The 20,610-nt window shown below is 42.0% G+C and overlaps 3 protein-coding genes across 5 annotated transcripts; all 3 read left to right on the top strand.

Annotated features, from left to right (window-relative positions):
- Window positions 1-2,528: 2,528 nt before the first annotated feature.
- On the top strand, window positions 2,529-8,304 carry LOC105899436 (galactocerebrosidase-like). The gene is made up of 17 exons (XM_012826624.3): window positions 2,529-2,776; window positions 2,884-2,952; window positions 3,049-3,112; window positions 3,606-3,719; window positions 3,879-4,018; window positions 4,415-4,453; window positions 4,542-4,669; window positions 4,879-5,034; window positions 5,150-5,274; window positions 5,389-5,516; window positions 5,609-5,698; window positions 5,796-5,885; window positions 6,100-6,244; window positions 6,420-6,600; window positions 7,100-7,263; window positions 7,347-7,423; window positions 7,521-8,304. The coding sequence occupies exons 1-17, from the start codon at window positions 2,639-2,641 to the stop codon at window positions 7,662-7,664; spliced, it is 1,992 nt and encodes a 663-aa protein (XP_012682078.1). The 5' UTR covers window positions 2,529-2,638; the 3' UTR covers window positions 7,665-8,304.
- An 82-nt stretch (window positions 8,305-8,386) lies between these two features.
- ak7a (adenylate kinase 7a) lies at window positions 8,387-15,839 on the top strand. 2 transcript variants are annotated; one of them, XM_031581791.2, is made up of 18 exons: window positions 8,387-8,478; window positions 8,575-8,751; window positions 9,993-10,101; window positions 10,248-10,342; window positions 10,430-10,540; window positions 11,018-11,101; window positions 11,200-11,288; window positions 11,414-11,504; window positions 11,604-11,681; window positions 13,414-13,563; window positions 13,703-13,831; window positions 13,976-14,021; window positions 14,320-14,448; window positions 14,559-14,624; window positions 14,721-14,918; window positions 15,071-15,279; window positions 15,445-15,603; window positions 15,697-15,839. In XM_031581791.2, the coding sequence occupies exons 1-18, from the start codon at window positions 8,389-8,391 to the stop codon at window positions 15,733-15,735; spliced, it is 2,049 nt and encodes a 682-aa protein (XP_031437651.1). In that variant the 5' UTR covers window positions 8,387-8,388; the 3' UTR covers window positions 15,736-15,839. The 2 variants fall into 2 exon arrangements, with proteins under 2 accessions (XP_031437651.1, XP_031437650.1); XM_031581790.2 differs by having other exon boundaries at window positions 15,445-15,839.
- Window positions 15,840-16,151: 312 nt separating this feature from the next.
- Window positions 16,152-20,514, top strand: rad51 (RAD51 recombinase). Of its 2 annotated transcripts, none has more exons than XM_012826652.3 (10): window positions 16,152-16,242; window positions 17,187-17,276; window positions 17,498-17,635; window positions 17,724-17,841; window positions 18,137-18,228; window positions 18,596-18,690; window positions 18,833-18,946; window positions 19,202-19,331; window positions 19,789-19,910; window positions 20,098-20,514. In XM_012826652.3, the coding sequence occupies exons 2-10, from the start codon at window positions 17,193-17,195 to the stop codon at window positions 20,219-20,221; spliced, it is 1,017 nt and encodes a 338-aa protein (XP_012682106.1). In that variant the 5' UTR covers window positions 16,152-16,242; window positions 17,187-17,192; the 3' UTR covers window positions 20,222-20,514. The 2 variants fall into 2 exon arrangements, with proteins under 2 accessions (XP_012682106.1, XP_031437404.1); XM_031581544.2 differs by lacking the exon at window positions 16,152-16,242 and adding an exon at window positions 16,255-16,609.
- The last annotated feature ends 96 nt before the right edge of the window (window positions 20,515-20,610 follow it).

Below are 20,610 nucleotides of genomic sequence, written 5' to 3'. Positions count from 1 at the left end.
GTGTGTGTGTGTGTGTGTGTGTGTGTGTGTGTGGTGTGTGTGTGTGTGTGACTGCGCTGTGTGCGTATGTGTGTATGGAGGAGGGGGGATGACGCCTGGCCCTCTTCACAACTGTTCTTGGATGCCCCGGTGGCAAACCCCTCATCTGCGTCCTGATTGGCCCAGCTCTCTCCTTTTAGGGTCATGCTGGGTGACGGGTGTCTACGGCCGCACATCAGCGCGGTGCCTCCGCTCTGGGGCGTCAGCTTCAGCTCCTTATTCGTCACCTCCACCGAGGCACTTCCTCCCCTCCCGGGCCCTCTCTCCGTCACTCTAGGCTTGCGGGCTCTTGTACCCTATGAGGAAATGGAGTCTATTTTGTTTGCTATATAGAGTCTTGGGGTCAGGGCTCATTCACAGGGGGTCCCACAGTGCCACTGAGCTTAGTAAGAGGCCACTGGCCTAGTTATCTATTTCGAGGTTCTGGGTTTACATAACAGAATGTTCTCCCAGTTACCTGGATTGTGAAGCAACAATGACATTTTAGGGAGCAGAGTTCTTAACAGAGAATCTGTTGGCTTTATACATCCAAAGATGGCAGAATTGGATGATGAATTATTACATTTCCCAATTTCTATCTATGAAGCTATCCCTCTTTTAGATAGGAGGTAAACAATGCGCCCTCATAAGGTTTATCATGAATATTCATTATATTTTGGAATACCTGAGATAGGACCTAAAGACAACTCCTCTTTTCCTCCCAGTCTTACATTTCATAGGTAGAGCAATGATTTGCGTTAGTTCAAATATCACGATTATTAATCACTTTGAACTTTGATACTTCATAGGAGACTCTATGTAACTCCATAGGCTTGAGGTCTGTGGTACAGTTGGATTATGTGAGAGCATTTTTGAGCTGCACACAGTCCCCCTTGATGGACCTGCTTGTCTATTTTTAAACCTTTTTTACAACCACGGCATAGATAGAAGGTAGACGCAATCTACCAGGATTCTCATGCACTGCTGTATTGTCTGTCCAATGTCACTGACCCCCCAGTCCCCCCCCCCCTACGTCCCCCCACCCCCACACCACCCCACCCCATACCATGTCTCCTCTGTCTATCAAACACAGGTCTTGTTTGTGTGTTTTAATTCATGTGGCATCTGCAGCTATAGAGGTCACTCTGAAGACAATTCATTTCTGTGAAAAGTGTTTTAGAACATATTAGGGGCTCCGTCCTTATAGGGAGATAGGGGGAGCACCAGAATTGCCTGTTTTGGACAGCTGTCTAATTCAGGGCCCCCGAGTGCCGCTGCTGTTCAGCGTAGTCACAGCTGTTTGCCACAAATGCTCTTTAACAGTCAGACCCTCCTGGACAAAGGTTTGTTGGCCGCCCCTAAATGTGTCAGTAGCTCAGAATAGTTTGGCTGTTGATCCACATACTTTGAATATTTTTGGAAAAAATGGAAGAAAGTTTACTAGAATCTAAATGTTAGGTGACATTGTTTTGAACAACCACAATCTAAAAGATCATTATTTTGCTTCAAAGGGTTAGAAGTTAAAAGGGTTTAAAGGTTAAAAGTTAACTTGGTGCTGACAAGCATGATAATCGAGAATACGCACATAAATACTTTCCTGGGTAATATATGCCAGCACTGGCAGTTGATTATGACAATGCCAGTCCATCGAGCGCAGAAGTGGGCTCTGACAGTTTAGATGAATTGTGACTGCATGCATGTGGTGTTTTATTTTATGACCCATGAGTGTCTGCCATACCAAGGCCATTGTGGCATTAGCCCATGGCTTTTTGCCATGGTGAGATTTAGACAGACAGGCAGACAGGCAGGGGCACACACACACACACACACACACACACACACACTCTCTTTCTCTCTCTCTCTCTCTCTCTCTTTCTCTAATTAAGCTCCAGAGATCTCTTTTACATATACCAAACACATTTTTTATGATAGCTCTATAATTTTATGCAATTTATGTAAACTCGTGAATGATGAGTCTCGACCAGCAAATGAAAAGGACACTCACACCCACGGACAGGGGCTAGGGGAGGTGGGCCGCCCATTTCATGTTGTAGATAGGTAGCAAGTGGGCCTAGGTACGCCAGTATCGGCCTTGCAAGCATCAACGCCCAGGGTGATTTTAAACAGTAGATGGCGTGTTGAGCCATTTTTTGTCAACCGATAATTGGGAATTTTGTCAATATTGACACCAGCATTGACGTGTTTCATTACAGTTCAGTGATATAATTTAGTTTACAGCTAAAAAAAAAACACATCTTAGGGTGCACTTACACTTTCTTCAAGGCTAACCTCTACTGCCCACGAAATAATGGAACATGGTGCACTGATTCGTCAGTGCTGCAAATATAACTAATTGGTAGTCTACTTAAATGCATTTTTTCATTTCTTTTCACAGGCATAAATCCACATTTATACATTTTTCCTTTTGCCTAACTATATGGGGAGAATCAACCTCTAAGTGCGGAAAGTAGCGATGACCCTGACGCACTCGAACAGACCAAAACAACGTGTAATAAGGAAGTAGTTGGTCATATGACAGTCCGTGTGTGCACAGAGTTGAGGTTATTCAACAACAGTTTTGTATACGTTCTGAAATGCTTCCCGCTATACTGCTCTCTAAATGGCTTCTTACTACTTTGTAACCCTTGCTTTCCTCTTTGTGTGGATTTGCACAATCGGTGCCGAGTTCTATGTTGTAGATGATCAGATCGGTCTTGGGAGACGATTCGATGGAATCGGTGGTTTAAGCGGAGGAGGGGTAAGTGTTTCCTATCAGAACTGTCTGTCGCCAAATATAGTCGAATATAATATCACTAGCTGAGTGTGTTGCATGTTCTATTTGTTACTTTTGTATTCCCACTTTAGGCTACTACCAGACTTCTGGTAAACTACGAAGAACCGTACCGTAACCAAATATTAGACTATTTATTCAAGGTAGGACTGCGTTTATATCTCTTACTATTCCATTGGTTATCAACAGCCTACCAGCTGTCCAGAAGTAATTTAATTTTAGCTCTTTTGTTTTTCTAGCCCGACTTTGGGGCCTCCTTACAGATTCTGAAAGTTGAAATCGGAGGAGATGCACAGACAACTGGTATGTTAGGTCATGGCACTTGAATTGAATTGGCGCTCTGTCCACTGTTATACAGGTCATATGCATATCAGTGACGCGTTTATATTATGTGATCTACTTATTTTTGTGGCATCTTGTAAGGGCTGACTAGTTTTATAAAGTTATCTTTATAAGGGGTCCTAAAATGCACTGGCAGTGAACACACAGTAATGATTGTGAAATGTTGCTTGCTCATGGCCTTGCTTGAGGTAGCCACAATATAAAGCCAGTGAACCAATGGATAGTCATGTCTGAAGTGACACCTCTAGTCTTACCAAGAAAGACGGATATACCGATTTAACGCATACAGAAATGAATGCAGAGATGTAAATATGAGGTAGACATGGACTGTGTCGCATGGCAGACATGCAAAAATAAAACATATAAAGTGTTGTGTAAAATATTAACACGCAAAAAGGCATTGAAGCCTTGTGGACTAGTTCTGCCTTTCAAAATGAGCTCTGTTGTCACTCAGATGGAACGGAGCCCTCACACATGCACTATGAAGGAGACGAGAACTACTTCCGTGGATATGAGTGGTGGCTGATGAAGGAAGCCAAGAAGAGGAACCCCGACATCACTCTTATTGGTCAGACAATGCAACTGACATCACTCTTATTGGTCAGACAATGCAACTGACATCGCTCTTATTGGTCAGACAATGCAACTGTGCCTCAGGGAAAACTGATGGCTTGAAATGTGGTGTTTTTGGCCCATGATTGAAGCGTCTGTTTTGTTTCTCTTTCAGGCCTACCTTGGGCATTTCCTCATTGGGTGGGGAAAGGTCAAGGTTCACCATACCACTTTCCTGACGTCACTGCTAGTTATGTTGTATCTTGGATCATTGGCGCAAAGCAGTATCATGACCTGGACATTGATTATGTTGGGGTGAGTGAATTACAGCGGGTAAAATAAGTATTGAACACGTCACCATTCTTCTTAGTAAATATATTTACAATGGTGCTATTGACATGACATTTTCACCAGATGTTGGTAACAAGCCTACTTTTTCCCTGTGTCATTTCACATTATTACACATAACTTAATTTCTGAACTTATTTTCTTTGTATGTATGGATTACTTGGGTTGTTAACAATATCTGGTGAAAATTTCATATCAATAGCACCTTTTGAAACATAATTACTGAGAAAAATGGTGATGTGTTCAATACTTCTTTATCCCGCTGTATGTATGTGTATGTATTATTCAGAACTGACTAGATTGCCACGTTTTGACAAAAGCTGACTGGTTAATTTCACTCACTCTGTCTTTTCTCTTCTGAAGATATGGAATGAAAAGACGTTTAATGCAGATTATATAAAGGTAACAGATTATATCCAACATGTTTTCGTTCTCAAACTTTCCAAGTCTTTTCTCGTTACTGTAGTTACTATATCTCTTGTTTTTGTAGATTTTACGAAGCACTTTAGATAAGGCTGGCCTTCCTGACGTGGGCATCATTGCTGCTGATGGGAACTGGGACATATCAGTTGCCATGGAAATGGATCCCCATCTTTACGGGGCCGTTGACATAATTGGGTAAGTTCCAGGTATGCAGAGCAAAGTCATATTGTTATCCTGTTACCAGTTATGTGCTGTATGTTTTGAATATTCTTATCTGTAAATAACACAGATACACCAGCTGAACTGACTTGGTATTGAAAATCAAAAGCTCATTTCACAATAAATGTGTGTTTTCATAAAACTTAAAGAGGTTGCTGACAATAGCTCCCTATTGGTACCCCCAGGGTTCACTATCCAGGCACGAAGACTATTCCGGAAGCCTTGAGGACCAAGAAGAAGCTTTGGTCCTCTGAAGACTACAGCACCTTTAACAATGATGTTGGTGCAGGCTGCTGGGCTCGCATTCTCAACCAGAACTATGTCAATGGCAGGATGACCTCGTATGTTGCCCCCCCCCCCCTCTCATTACAATGCTTGTGATTGCCTCTTGGACCTTGGACCAAGGACTTCAGTAGAGCTCACCTCTACCATTATGTGTATCTGTTTTATTTTTAGCACCATATCCTGGAACCTGGTGGCAAGTTACTATGAGGATCTCTCATTTGGACGGGATGGGCTGATGACCGCAGAGGAACCGTGGAGCGGGAACTATGTGGTGGAGTCACCCATTTGGATAACAGGTGTGATATCAGTTCCTTCTCTCTTTCTTTTCCCAGCTCTTTGTTTAATAATTACTGTGTGAAATGGGAAAACTATTTCTAAAATGTGACCTCCAGTTTCTCATTACATTGCAGCTCACACCACACAGTTTGCAAAGCCTGGCTGGAGGTATCTGCAGACCATCGGGAACCTAGCTCATGGCGGAAGCTATGTAGCTCTGACAGACGGGAGAGGGAATCTTACAGTTGTCATAGAAACTATGGTTAGTGTATGGTGAAGCATATGTACCTGTACAGAGCATATCCTGGGTATTACAATCTCAGGGTCACTGTTTTTGTTATTACTGTTTTCCAGACTCACGATCACTCCCAATGCGTTAGACCTCCGCTCCCACCTTACAGCGTGTCTCCTCAAAATGCAACATTTAATCTCAAGGGCTCTTTTGTAAGTAAAATCGTCCCAGTCTTCTTCAGGTGTAAATACTGGCCGGGTCTGCTCACAAAATCAAAACCTGAATGTGATCTGCATTTACTTGCCGTAGGCAACAGCCACTGAGCTTCAGCTGTGGTACTCCAAATTTGACTTCAAGAACTCGAAGCATACCCTCTTCAAGAAACTACAGCCTGTCAAGGTAAAAGTGTGTTTTGGACTCAACCGTCACATACTGACCGCACTCTAGACAATGATGTCTTTAATACATCAAGAATGGCCTTACGTGTTGTTGTTAAACCTCTGTTCGCTCATTCTGTATTTGCGTGTGTTTATTGTGTGGGATTTATGTTTCCATTTGTGTTTATGTTAGGGAAACTGAAACGTAAAGCACAATCTGCTGAATCTTCCCACAGGCCTTAGGTGGATTCTTCACCTTGAGCTTAGGTGTCGATGAGGTTTACACCTTAACTACGATCACGACCGGACAGAAGGGCCACTACACAGACCCGCCTAATTCATCCCCGTTCCCTAAAAAGTATTTTGATGACTTCAATGTCCGTAAGGCCCTTCTGCTGTGCTTCATTTCATTCAGCCATGTTTGAATTCGTTATCCTCTCAGAACCAGAAGACAGTACTGAAGAAAATAGTTCTTTAGTACATGCCTGTCTGTGTCCTGTCAGGATGAAAGAGGAAAAATGTTTACCGATTTGATGTTTTTATTTATTTTCTTTAGGGAATCCTTCCTTTGATGAGGCTCCCTTCTTTGCTGATCAAACCGGCGTGTTTCAGTACTTCCCAAACCTGACCGACCCAGGGCCTCATGTCTTTACGCTACGACAGGTCGTGACCGAGCGCCCAATAGCTTGGGCGAATGACGCAGATCAGACCATTAGCATTATCGGAGACCACAGCTGGTACGTTCACTCCCTTTGATACTGTCGTGTCTAAAATATACACACACGCGGTCCCATTTAAGCAGGAGTCGAACAGCAGATGGTGAACTCTTTAAGCAGGGTTTATTGAAGATCTTAAACAACAATAAGAGAAAGTTCTAGAATGTTTCTGTCTGCCTACAGTCCCGCGCTGCCATTTAAACCTCTTCTGACACTCCCACTTCAGCTTTGACTGGCTGACCCTGTATCCAATCACATCATTAACCCCTAACCTGACTCCATCCAATCAGAAAGCTTAAAATGTGTATCATGACCCATCCTCTACCCGGTGGGCCAAACCCCTTTTCTAACATCTTGTTTTAGAGTGTAATTATCTGACCTTCCTTCTGAATCATATTAAAATATCCCACAATACAAAAATTGAATGTGACTGGAGACAGCTGTAGATCTGTTCACTTATAGTTAGATTAGAGTTTTAAATGGTAATTTATAATTTTTTAATTATTTATATTTTTTTCAGGGGAGATGTGACCGTGACCTGTGACGTCTTAATTGAAACCGTGAACACAGGAGGCGTGTTCATTGCTGCAAGAGTGGACAAGGGAGGCGAGTCTGTCAGGGAGGCTATGGGAGTCTTCTTCTGGGTGTTCGCCAATGGCACTTACAGAGTAACCAATGATATTGGTAAGTGACACACTTCAGTTAATGTAATTATATTTCCGTATACTGACAAACTGATTCAAAGCCATGTACGTCTTTATTTTAAGGTGGGAAGATGGTGCGAGCGGAGGGCTTATCGGGAACAAAAGCAGGAAAATGGCACACTCTGACCCTCACAGTCAAGGTAATGGTCAACAAGAACAACTGAGTGTGCACTGTAGTTATCACCTTGCCCATAAACTGTTGCTTAAGTATACTTGTCGTGTTGTGTTTGTTTACAGGGGCAGTTCGCTCATGGAATGCTGAATGGATATTTATTGTGGAAGGATGCTGTGATTCTAAATCCAAGGAATGGATGGGCTGCCATCGGAACATACTCTTTTGAATATGCCCAGTTTGATAACTTCCAAGTGGTGGCAGACTGAGTAGCTGCTGCTCCTGTGAATAATGTAGTTCCCAAGTGTGACCTACTTTGTGTGGACAATCACAGCCCTACACTGGACTTGAACTCCTAATCTCAGGCATGGGAGACGGGCATGCTAGCAAGGAGGCTAAAACCCATGGGTGCTAGCAACTGTCGCCAGCATGTCTCTTAAGGTGTCAGGGAGTAAGGTTTCCTCACTGCACACTCCTCACTGCACAACACTGTACCCACTGGCTACCATTACACTAGCACATAATTGTGAGCTCTGCCTCGTTACAAAATAGCCTGACAGGGTATGGCGTGGGGCTGCATAATGTGGTCTCCTTCATGAAGATTATCTTGTCCCGGTCACCAGTGGAGTTTTATTCACTATAAATCTCTGACTAACAAAGTTATCCGTGCTTTCTTAAATTTTAAATGAACATAGATTCAGCGAAGGTGACGGGTTATTATGAAATCAATGAAAATGAATGTAAAATCAAGGAAAGGGGCTGTAGCCTACACTTAACTTGGCCTATAATTATCACATTTCATGGATCCGTTGCCATATTATTATTATTATATTTTTACTATTTTTACGCTTTGTACATTTTTATGCAATGGAATGATTCTGATTTTTGGAATAAAGTTCGATTGAATGACTCAGTTATTTGGGTGAGTGGACAGCGCAGCACGAGGTTTTCAGCCTTGACAACAGTGTCGCTTCTGCATAGCAACGGTAAACTATGGCAGACTACCAGGGAGGAGCTGGAAAGCGCTCAAAACGAATATTTATTAACAAAGTAGATTCGTATTCATCAAAGTACATCGCAAAGGTAAATACTATAAATTGTAACCTCATTATGTAGGCATTTACTGTTTTTCCCTTAATTTGTCCTTCTTGACACCTGTTTTCATTCGTAATGGGATAGTTTCTATCGACCTGTGTCGCTGGCGAGTCTTTTGAAGACAACGACGAGGAAGAGGATGAAGCCAGTCCCTCTCAGGATAAAGAGAGCCCATTGTTACAAGAACAAACCTTTCAGATTGTTGGGACTGTCGCGAACACAGACGGAGAAAAACAAAGTTTTATAGTTGAAGAATATTCTGTAAGTTTGCGTGCTACCCTTGTTTTCATAGTGCACATACTTTCAAGTCCTGAAATGCTGGGGTTGAAGGCCACGGGGCCATTTGAAATATTTATCTTGTGAAAGAATTTTGATTCAATTCAGCCTGAACCCCCCTAGCAGAAGGGAAGGCAGGAGAATCAGGAGCATGCGCATGAATTCATACACGTATCAGAGGATAAAACATATTAGCATATTAGCAAAACGCAGCATATGAACGTGACAAATACATGATCACAAGAAACATAGAAGTAGGTATATACATGAAAATACAGAATTAATAGTGGATAAAAATGGAGAGGACTCGGGACTATGAACCTGGGTTAGGATAAGGGTAGGAATTGGATACAAACCCAGGTTAGGGAAAGGGAAGGGGTTGGGAGTCGGAGAGCCCACGGGATTATGAACCTGGATTAGGGTAAAGGAGGACACTGCGATATGAACCCCAGAGAATGACCACTGTGTGAAATGACCACTTCAGGAAGAGGTAGAAGTTGCCCAGCATGGTCATTTTTAATTAATTTTAGTTACACACACGGAAAGTTTTGTAATTCCTTGTGCTATATACTGGGGTCTTCTCGGGTTTGGGTTAAGATGGACCCTGCTCTTTAACTTGACTGCTGAATTTGTGTCAGCGTCATTGGTAGATATAGGGCTTTAAATCACCACACCGTCCTTGCCAATGAGAAAGAGCAGGAGAACAATCCTGTCTGGGCGAGACATCTCCATAAAAGCCTGTCTGGGTTTATCTCACACACACACACACACACACACACACACACACACACACACACACACACACACACACACACACACACACACATACACAGCCTCCTCCCCACGATGGAGCCAGACAGTGAGAGGGTGTAAGATCATTTGTAAATCATGCCTAGATCCATGTCCACAGAAGGCTCAACAGTGGTGTCTATAGGATGCACTAAAGAGGAATGTTTTTGGTCTAGGAAGCTTCAAAAACCTTGGCCTATAGTCTGTTGCACTGTCCTTGTTTGAGCCTTAGTATGCAGATTTCTTCACTGATGAGCTTGATGTCTTAAAAAGTTAACTGAATTTTAATTCACTGACCATTCATTTTAATGAAACCATTGGGTAGTTAAATGTAACATTTTTATCTTGACAATGATTGTTCCATAGTCAGCACAGATAAATGGATTGAAAAAAATGAAATGTAAAATGCCCTGGTCTCCCGTTTTCATGTATTACAGTCAGATAAGAAAGATGAACTTTATCAACGACTGACGGACTGTGATGTTATAGTGTATAACATTACAGAGGATGTTAATGAACTAAATGAGGCAACATGGGCTATCACAGGTAGGTGGATTATTAATTTTGGCCTTCAGAAAACTTTTAATAGTTTTCTAAAGAAAGTAGTTTGTATCAGTTCATTTAGATTTAGCTGAATCTTTAAACAGATTTTGGTCAAACACTGAATGCATGTCGCTTTGTATTCTTAACAGCCCTTCATGGTTACATTGAGCATTTCGGAGCCCCAAAGATCTTTATTCTGGTGACACCACTGATGACATGGGCCTTGACCAAACCTCCAGATCCGGTCAGTAACCTGTTGATAATGGCAGTTCATAGTCTTCACAGTGATGAATGAACTAATTTCAGTTGTGACTGTAAATGTTTTTTTCAGAGTGACACTGACCTTACGCTAACAGAGGATGATTTCAGGAGACGAAAGCCACATGCAAACTACAAAGAACTTTCCATTCTTGAGAAAACTGTGCTCAGGTTGGGTAAGACTGTAAGTAGAGGCGTAACTCATGTGTAGGCTATTAGCCACTTCCTGAATGCCATATTTTGCTTCCTCCAGTTCTAGTGTTATGTTATACATCAAAAAGTGGTACAGGAGGTAGAGAAGTCGTTTATTAATCAGAGGGTTGCTAGTTCGATTCCCTGTTGAAGCGTCTTTGAGCAAGACACTGAATCCCTAATTGCTCCTGATGTGCAGTGTGCCATCAGTGTAAATGTAAAATGTGTAAGTTGCTTTGGATAAAAGCGTCTGCTTAATGACTAAATGTAAAATGTGAGAGCAATAAGTGGAAAGTTCCATGCTATTTTGAACCTGAGAAATATCCTTGGAATTGTTGTTGAACATAAAAAAAAAAAATTGCCGCTATTGCTCAAATTGCCGCTATTGCATTATCATTCCGAGCAGCTTTTGTCCCCCAAATCACATACTTCTGTTCTCTGGTCTGCATTCACAACAACTTCCTTTCAGAGAAAATCAAGACTGTCCACATATGTGGTGACATCAGGGCTGCAGTACGGCATGGGAGAGGGAATTTTCCACCCCTTTTTCAAGGTACCATAACTTAGTCTCTAATGCACAAATGTAGAAGAACACGGATCATGTCAAGTCAACTGTCTCCATTTAATGTCTTTTGAAACTTCCTCCACTAGATGGCGTGGCTTGGACAAGTGGACAAAATTCCCATTTATGGGAATGGCAGAAACTTTGTCCCCACCATTCACATCAATGACCTAGCAAGGTATGATGTTTTTGTCCTGGACATATTTAATGTAATTTCAATACGACACATAATATTATCTTTTTGTCCATTTTCTATACATAGTTCTACATTTAGTTCAAAATATATATTTTCCTTACATCAAGGGTGATTCAAAATATCGTTGATAACAAGCCAAAAGAAAATTTATTTTTTGCTGTGGACAATTCAAAGAATACATTGGAGGATATAATAAAGGTAAGACACTTTACGTGCCCACATAGAGAAATAAAAGACATAAATGTGTTGATGTACTGGAACAGACATATTGGTATATTTCTGATTTACCCATACTAGGCAATCAGCCTCAGCCTTGGCACAGGGGAAACTGACATGGTTTCAAAGGAAGAAGCCCTACAAGCAAAGGTGTTAACGGTACGTATAGTATACTGCTTACTAATCCTGGGTTACACTGCCCTCTTGGGACAGACTAAGGGTTTTTTGTCACTGGGTCCTCTGGAACTGATTTGGTCTGATTTACAGTGCCCTCCACAATTATTGGCACCCCTAATGAATATGAGCAAAACAGGCTATGAAGAAATATGTCTTTTCTGTTTATCCTCTTGGTCTTCCACTCAAAATATTCACAAAAATCTTACCTTTTCATTGAAGTAAAATTATTGAAAGAAAAAAAAATTGTTGACATTAAATAAATATATTTCCCCAAAACATGTGTGTCAAAATTATTGGCACCCCTTAATTTAATGTTTTGTGCAGCCTCCCTTTGCCAAGATAACAGCTCTGAGTCTTCTCCTATAATGCGTGATGAGGTTGGTGAACACATGGAACGGGATCTGAGACCATTCCTACATGCAGTATCACTCCAGATTCTTCCGATTCTGAGGTCAACATTTGTAGACTCGGCTTCAGCTCATCCCACAGATTTTCTATGGGGTTTAGGTCGGGGGACTGTGATGGCCATGGCAAAAACCTTTATTCTGCGGTCGGTGAACCATTTTTGTGTTGATTTTGAGGTGTGCTTCGGATCATTGTCCTGTTGGAAGGTCCAACCACGGCCCATTTTAAGCTTACTGGAGGGGGCTGTTAGGTTTTCATTTAATATCTGCTGGTATTTGATGGAGTCCATGATACCATGTATCCTAACAATATGTCCAGGGCCTTTGGAAGAAAAACAGCCCCACAACATCAAAGATCCGCCACCATACTTTACATTGGGTATGAGGTGCTTTTCTGTATGGCTATCTTTCTGTCTACGCCAAACCCACCTTTGATGTTTGTTGCCAAAACGCTTAATTTTGGTCACATCTGACTATATAACTCGGTCCTATTGAAAGTCTGACTTACATTTGGAAAACTGTAGGCGCTTTAGTTTGTTGTTGATTGACAGTAGAGGCTTTTTTCTGACAACTCTCCAAAACAACTTGTGGTGATGTAGGTGGTGTCTTATGGTAGTTTTGGAGACTTTCTGACCCCAAGACTCAACTAACCTCTACAATTCTCCAGCTGTGATCCTTGGAGATTCTTTTGCCAGTCGAACCATCCTCCTCACGGTGCGTGGGGTCAATGTACAGACACGTCCTCTTCCAGGCTGATTCTTAACATCTCCTGTCGCTTAAACTTCTTAATTATTTCCATGATAGTAGAAATGGGTATTTTCAACTGTTAAGAGATTTTCTTGTGTCCATTTCTTGATTTGTGCAGCTCAACAACTTTTCGTCGCACATTGTCACTGTGTTCTTGGGTCTTTCCCATAGTGATGAATGACTAATGGAATTTGGCCTGTATCACCTCATATTTGTACGCCAGTGGAACAGGAAGTCATGGTTGACCTCTTAAGAGTTCCTTATCAAACAGGTGAACTTAAAAATGTAAAACATGACTGGAAATATACTTCAGTTAGATTTGAATTATAAGATTTTTCTAGGGGTGCCAATAATTGTGGCACACATGTTTTGCGGAAAAATATTTATTTAATCTGAACAGTTTTTTTTTCTTTCAATAATTTTACTTCAATGAAAAGGTAAGACTTTTTTGAATATTTTGAGTGAAAGACCAAGAGGATAAACAGCAAAGACATATTTTTTTATAGCCTGTTTTGCTCATATTCACTAGGGGTGTATATGTGTGTCGTTTTTCTGTCTTACAGCCAGCAGAGCTTGAATACTTAAGCATCAATCTCCAGGTTGAGGCCTCCACTGTGAAGAACACTCTCAATGTGCAGTGGGTTTGCGAAAATGGATTTGTGGAGAACATACATCACGCCATTAAAGAGTACAAGCATACCAGACAGTTACTGGTAAGTTAGCATGTGTGTATGGGGTTTTATCTGTGTCCACCTCACTCAGTCACATATATAAGTTAGAGTAATGCAGTTTGTTCAACAAACATAACATTTTAAGTTAGATTCTTTCAAATCATCCCATTGTTTTATACAGCCAATCAAAATGTGCCTTCTTGGGCCGTCTGCTGTTGGGAAAAGCACTGTGGCCAAAAAACTGAGCATATTTTACAAAATACATCACATCGACGTCAAGGCCATATGTGATGAGAAGATTCCATCTTTGGTAAGACATTTGGTAACATACTGCATGAGAAAAAAAATCGTTTTGTGCTTTTAAATGGCTTTTCCTATTATTAAACTGTATTACGCTGCAGTGACAATTATCTTTTCTTAATGTTGTAATTTCATGACCAGATTTTTATTACAGAGTCCTGTGGAGGATCATGAAACTGACGACACAGCGAACGCAGCTGGTAATAGAGCGTTATAGCTGAGTGTTGTTTAAGTGCTACTTGTTTGATCTCTGTTAGCTGTAATGCTACTTACCATTACAGTTGATACGTGAATGTCAATGCTCATTTTGTTTCACTATGTATTTGTTCTACTTGGTTGCGTTAAGATTAAAAGGTCTGTAATTGCCAGTTATAGAACAAGATGTAGAACAGTCCGGAGTCTAAAGAAAGAAAGGCTAAAGAACCTCTGTTTGGGAAAAACACTGAATGAAACTGTTTAATAAGTAGAGTTGTATGTGCCAATTTGATCTACTTACAGGAGGATTGGAGGAACAAACTCTGTTTAGGCTTATCAGAAATGAGTTGAATTCCATGCCTTGTCAAAACCACGGGTTTGTCCTAGATGGCTTCCCCAAGACTTATTCAGAGGCTAAAGAATTTTTCTATGGTACTCTTCCCCTGTTAAACTCGTCAGGCAGTGCCAACATATTGTCTTAATTGCCTTTGTTGCATGTGGAAATTCTATCTCTATTCATCTTATTCTGCCATTAAATCTAGATGAAAGTCTTGGATATGAGGACCAAAGATCAGGAATGCATATGTTCAAGGCAGACATTATGCCAGGTCAGTCTAAAAAAAAATAACCCATGCAACGCCATGCATAATAGCGTAACACTAACCCCTCCAGTTCTCAGACTCATCCTCCTGTATCCATTGCAGAATATATTTTCTCCCTTGATGCCACTGATGAGTTTCTGAAGGAGCGAGTCCTTAAGCTCCCAGAGAGCACTGCAGTGAATATGGGCTACACTCAAGAGAAGTTCCTCTCCGACCTGGTGGCGTTCAGAGCGGCCAACGTTGAGGATCAGACAGTGCTCAACTACTTTGATGAGCTGGAAATCCACCCGGAACTCATAGGTGATTGACACACACATACAGAGACATGTACAGAGACACGTACACAGACGCAAACAGCCAAAACCACACAGTCAAAGGACTTTCAGTTATCAGAAATGAATCTTGAGCAGCATGGTGTCGTTTTGAGACATTCTGATATGTTTTTTTTTTAGAAATCAGTGATGCAGAGGATCTTGACAACCTTGCCATTTTTGAACAAATCGTTGCCCAAATTGGGGAACCCAAGAACTATGGGGAGCACAAGGCTGCAGAGCACAAAGCTAACCCCCTAAGGCCGGAGCTGCTCGAGCAGGAGGCAGCCGAGAGGAAGCGCATGGAGGCAGAGGAGGACGTCAGGATAGCCATCGAGCTGGAGAAGTGGGTGAGTATGTGGGTGACAACAAAAGAGCAACAATATTTTTTGTGTGAATCGTTAGTTCTTGTAACAAAAAAAAGTTATTTGTTGTTTATTTCCATTCTTTGGAGGAATTTTTGAGCACACCTAATGTTTTATTGGCCATCTCTATTTTCCTTTGTGTGTTTACAGAAACATCACGTGACTGAGGTGAAAAAGCAGGAGCACGAGCTGCTTGAAGCACGCTCCTTTCCTCTGCGGAACTACCTGATGAAGTATGTCATGCCCACAGTCTCCCAGGGATTGCTGGAGAGTTGCAGAGCCAAGGCAGATGATCCAGTGGACTTTCTGGTATTTTTTCCCCCCCATATGCTGTTTTCTGGATTGTATATGTTTCTGTGTGATTCCTGATTCTATATGTTATATTGTGAATTTGTGTTACAGGCGGAATACCTCTTGAGGAACAATATGGAAGATCACTGATCCATGATCGCCATTAGATTTCGGATTGTAGGACTTGATGAAAGTGTTTCACTAATGTGTGCAATGTTTGTTTCTGTTGAATAAATGTCCTTTATTTCTTCCAATATGTTGTTTGGAATTGAATCACTGATGTATAAGTGAGAGTGCTTGAAAAAATTGCACAGAATGCATTGTGTTACCATTTATGTATGCTTTTGTATGCTTTCTGATCAGTAACATATTTAATACATTAACATTGTTTGACAGTTTTACAAACATTGTCTTGCTCTTGGGTGACATTTTTAAATAGAAAAATACAAAATAATGCTTTTAGATTTGTAATAATGCTGTAAGGCGGTGTTCAGGGGTCTGGGACATGGGGGACTGGGCTCAGGCACAGACTGGGAGGGTCTGTGCCTCGACAAGGCAAACGATTAGTTAAAGCCACTGAAACGTCATTACGTCGTGGATCACGTTACAGCGAGCGGGAAAATTCAGCTCAGTTGTTTGATAACGTTACCGAGAAAGGTAAGTGACACTGTTTTTCTAGCTACTGAAAGAATACACTTGTATGTAGTGAAATCACGTACTTTGTGTTTTGAAAGGAACACTGTGTCCTCTTTTCAGGATTCGTTTGCCATTTGTTGATATTGAAAGAACTTGGTTGAGCGTAAGATTACTGCTAACAGCTAGCTATCTCTCAGTGGTCCAGCTGATTCTTGATGTAACGTAATTTAGCTTTACATGATAACGTTAACGATGTAGTTACCTGGACAGTAGTTTTGAGTATTGCTATCCATCCGACAAATACATCTAGATATCTGCCATGTGTTGCCATTTGATGGCAGTACTCAACGTTACTGTTTAATGCAAGAATATCTGCAGACGTTGATCGGTAAGTTGGATATCTAGCTTACTGTCAGGAATGTTGTTGTGTCTAGCAACATTGCTAAGAGCAAGGGCTTTACTATCAGGGGCACCGCGTCAGGAGATTTTAGAAAGGAACTTTAGCTACCTGGCTAACGTTTGATTGTATGTCTCTCCGTGTTGCAAAGCTGTCCTGGTTGTATAATTTAATTCAACTGGTATTGTATACATACCAGTTATCCTTATGAGACGTAATATCAGATGCTTCGCGAAGACGATGGTTAACTAACCAGGCTTACTTAGTTCTCATCTAATTAGTTGGTGGAACTTTGATTTTCTTCAATGCTCTGAAAGGAATTCGGAGGTTGGTTAGCTAGGTCAATAATCACAAACTAGCTAACTGCTACAGTAGCTAACATCAAGATAACCCTTGACGCTGCTTGTTAACAGTTTCCCTCTGAAACTATCATTTGTATTGCGTTATTAAAAGTACGTTAAAAGTGTTTTACTTTAACAAGTATGTGGGCAGCTAACCTTGAACTGAATTTTATCAATTTCAAGCTGTCTAATTCCGTTTTCCTAACAATGAAGTACTATTTGCACAGAACACGATGGCTATGAGGAGTGAGGCCAGGGTGGAAGCAGAAGTTGAGGAGGAGGAGAGTTTTGGGCCCCAGCCTCTGAACAGACTTGAGGTATACAAACACGTGACTGTTAATGACGAACACATTTTGAGACACATTTATTGTATGTAATAGCTGTTTGTTGTGGGGAAACCTATTTCATACACAGTTTGCCCACAGAATCAATATATGTTCCACAAATATCTCACAGTTAATGCCATTCTGTAGTGACCCTCTTTTATTAAGTAATGAAAAATCCATAGTTGACTTCTCACATTGTCTGTTTCTCACAGCAATGTGGCATCGGTGCCAGTGACATTAAGAAACTGGAAGACGCTGGCTTTCACACTATCGAAGCTGTGGCATATGCTCCAAAGAAGGAACTGCTTAACATCAAGGGCATCAGTGAAGCAAAGGCAGAGAAGATTTTGGTGAGACATTTACTGTAATTAAAGTTACCAATATTTTTCTTCACTTCCACTGTTACATTGCAATTCACTCATATTATGTGCTCTGTAGGGTGAAGCGGCTAAACTAGTGCCTATGGGGTTCACCACGGCAACAGAGTTTCACCAGCGACGGGCTGAAATCATCCAGATATCCACAGGCTCCAAGGAGCTGGACAAACTACTTCAGGGTGAGTGTGGGAAGTTCAGGAGATTCTTTAACCAAACTGTATCTCCTGCTGTCTGAGCAAATATTTACAACAGCTTTCAATGAAAAAAGGATTTATACTTTGGTTTGACTGAGCTCAAATACAGAGCCTCTGGAACAACAGAGCTTTTCAGTTTCACCCAGCACTGTACATGTCAGTGGAAGCAAAACGTTTGTGTTTGCGCGTGCATCTTGAGGCTCATGAATCTGTGAGAACTGCAGTAGAATGTATCTACCTCATATGAACCTGTGTGGATTATGATCTCTCTCTCTCTCAGGTGGCATTGAGACGGGCTCCATCACGGAGATGTTTGGGGAGTTCAGGACAGGAAAGACGCAGTTGTGTCACACCCTTGCAGTGACCTGTCAGGTAATGCGTGGTCAATAATGTGAAGTCTGCAGTGAGTGACCATCCACTGTTCCATAGTCTAGACAGCCCACTTGAATGTGGCTAGGAGGAATATTATGTTGTACATTGACCACTCAGAAGCACTGACTTCTGAAAACATGACAAAATGCTGTTGGGGTTCAGGGTGACCATCTTCAAAATAGAAATACTGGCGTTGCACGTCATGAAATTAAACTTATCTGTGTTACATGGTCATTCAACTTCTGTATATAAAGCTCACAATTTGAGTTCCATTTGATGGTGAAACTCAGGCGTGTATATTGGGGGGGGGGGGCACAGGAGATGTTTTTAAAATGTTGTGTGAAGTTTTCTGTTTGTCCTTCCTCAGTTGCCCATTGACCAAGGTGGTGGAGAGGGTAAAGCCATGTACATAGACACAGAGGGGACCTTCAGACCAGAGAGACTGCTAGCCGTGGCTGAGCGGTATGGCCCTCTGCTTTAAACACATAACTTTGATTCTAAAACATAATATGCAACCATCATCTCAAATTAAACTGAGAAAATGTCAGGTGTTGCCTTACACATTGAGTATTTCATAAGCATTTTGCGTTGTATTTGGTTCCAGGTATGGGTTAGTGGGGAGTGATGTCCTAGACAATGTAGCCTACGCCCGAGCCTTCAACACGGACCACCAGACTCAGCTGCTGTATCAGGCATCTGCCATGATGGCTGAATCCAGGTAGGGTCTTCTCCAGGGATCTACTGCCATGCCATGCCTTTACTCTGAACTGTATGACCCCTTGAATTGTCTGTGGTTACCTTGTCCCACCTTAAACCCATCATCCACTAGAGCTGTTTACCTCCAGAAACTAAACTATGATCCATCAAGTTTCGCTAAATGATACATTTGCACTTGTTTCCATCAGCTGGGAAATAAGTAACGTCCATAACTTTTAAGGATGAACTGAGAACTTCTGCCATCTCTCCCCATAAGATATTCCCTGCTGATTGTGGACAGTGCCATGGCGCTCTACAGGACGGACTACTCTGGCAGAGGAGAGCTCGCCGCTCGCCAGGGCCACCTGGCCCGCTTCCTGCGCATGCTGCTGCGCTTGGCTGATGAGGTGGGTGGGCCTTTCATCATTCTCCCGCAGGAACTTTATTTTTTAAATCCCTGTGTAGCGAAATGAGATAGTAGTCACCCCACCCAGAGTGGAACCCGAGTCTACAGGGTGCTAAACCTGCACACTGACCGCAACGCCAAAGAGCCAGGCTCGATGGCATGGCAGTCAGAGCACATACTCATGTGTAGTGACGGCACATCGTCACACCCTGTAGTTTAGGCCTTTTTAATTTCAGAAATGTAGTCACGGTGAAATGACTGAAATTATGCCACAGTCTGAGATGTTCCATCATGGCAATTTGTTGCAACAGTGCAGTCAGAAAGCAAACCACAAACAACTGTCTGTTGAAGAGTACTTTTGTAACCCTTGCTTTCGTAATGGTGTCTGTCTGTCCGTTTGTCTGTGTGCCTGCCTGTCTGTCTGTGTGCCTGTCTCTGCGCCTCCTCTCTTGTGGCAGTTTGGAGTGGCGGTTGTCATCACCAACCAAGTGGTGGCTCAGGTGGATGGAGCGGCCATGTTCTCAGCCGACCCCAAAAAGCCCATAGGTGGCAATATCATGGCACACGCTTCCACTACAAGGTACGGCGAAAGCATCTGTGGTGTACTTGTAAATCTATTCTAGAAATTAAATTATGAACATTTAAACCAAGCATAATAGGTCCTGTTTAAGAAAGCAGCCTTTGTTTGTCCCGTCTTGCCTAAACTGTCATGTTTTCCTCTCACACTCTTAATTCTATTCCTGTTTTTCGTTATTCTCTCCCAATAGGTTGTATTTGAGAAAAGGCAGAGGAGAGACTAGGATATGTAAGATCTACGACTCCCCATGTCTACCAGAGTCGGAGGCCATGTTTGCCATTAACCCAGATGGTGTTGGAGATGCCAAGGACTGAAAAGCAGTGTTTCTGTTCTGAGGAGCACACACACACACACACACAGCCCTTTGGATCCGCACAGCTTCAGTATATGATGCCCTGGTGGAAAGACAAGCTAAAGTTTTGTTGAGAACTCGTCTGGCATCGTGAAGCTTATGAAACCGGCACACAACTCTGAGCTGCAGCTGAGATGTACATGTTTTGAAGTGGCACTCACCCCGTAGTGGCAGAAGAACTACTTGGGAGTTGAACGGTTTTGGCACAGGTGTGCTTGAAAAAGGTGCACACTTAATACATTTATTTATCCCCAGGTGGGGGGGGGAGGGGAGGGGAGAGAGACGAGACGAGACAGACATTTCTCATATTGGAAGAGTGCTGTGTACAGTAGATGATGCAATATTTAGTGT

Source organism: Clupea harengus, chromosome 15 (assembly GCF_900700415.2).
Source record: "Clupea harengus chromosome 15, Ch_v2.0.2, whole genome shotgun sequence".
NCBI lineage: Eukaryota > Metazoa > Chordata > Actinopteri > Clupeiformes > Clupeidae > Clupea > Clupea harengus.
Note: the sequence above shows the minus strand (reverse complement) of the source record. Positions and strands in the feature narration are given on the sequence as shown.

Excerpts from the sequence above, each read along its gene's own strand:
- rad51 (XM_012826652.3), top strand. The coding sequence starts at position 17,193 with ATGGCTATGAGGAGTGAGGCCAGGGTGGAAGCAGAAGTTGAGGAGGAG. Across the intron at positions 17,842-18,136 it reads GCTGGACAAACTACTTCAGG|GTGGCATTGAGACGGGCTCC; the intron begins GTGAGTGTGGGA and ends TCTCTCTCTCAG. Across the intron at positions 18,947-19,201 it reads GCCATGATGGCTGAATCCAG|ATATTCCCTGCTGATTGTGG; the intron begins GTAGGGTCTTCT and ends TCTCCCCATAAG.
- LOC105899436 (XM_012826624.3), top strand. The coding sequence starts at position 2,639 with ATGGCTTCTTACTACTTTGTAACCCTTGCTTTCCTCTTTGTGTGGATT. Across the intron at positions 5,035-5,149 it reads GTCAATGGCAGGATGACCTC|CACCATATCCTGGAACCTGG; the intron begins GTATGTTGCCCC and ends TTTTATTTTTAG. Across the intron at positions 6,601-7,099 it reads ATTATCGGAGACCACAGCTG|GGGAGATGTGACCGTGACCT; the intron begins GTACGTTCACTC and ends TATTTTTTTCAG.
- ak7a (XM_031581790.2), top strand. The coding sequence starts at position 8,389 with ATGGCAGACTACCAGGGAGGAGCTGGAAAGCGCTCAAAACGAATATTT. Across the intron at positions 14,022-14,319 it reads CGACACAGCGAACGCAGCTG|GAGGATTGGAGGAACAAACT; the intron begins GTAATAGAGCGT and ends ATCTACTTACAG. Across the intron at positions 15,280-15,444 it reads CCATCGAGCTGGAGAAGTGG|AAACATCACGTGACTGAGGT; the intron begins GTGAGTATGTGG and ends GTGTGTTTACAG.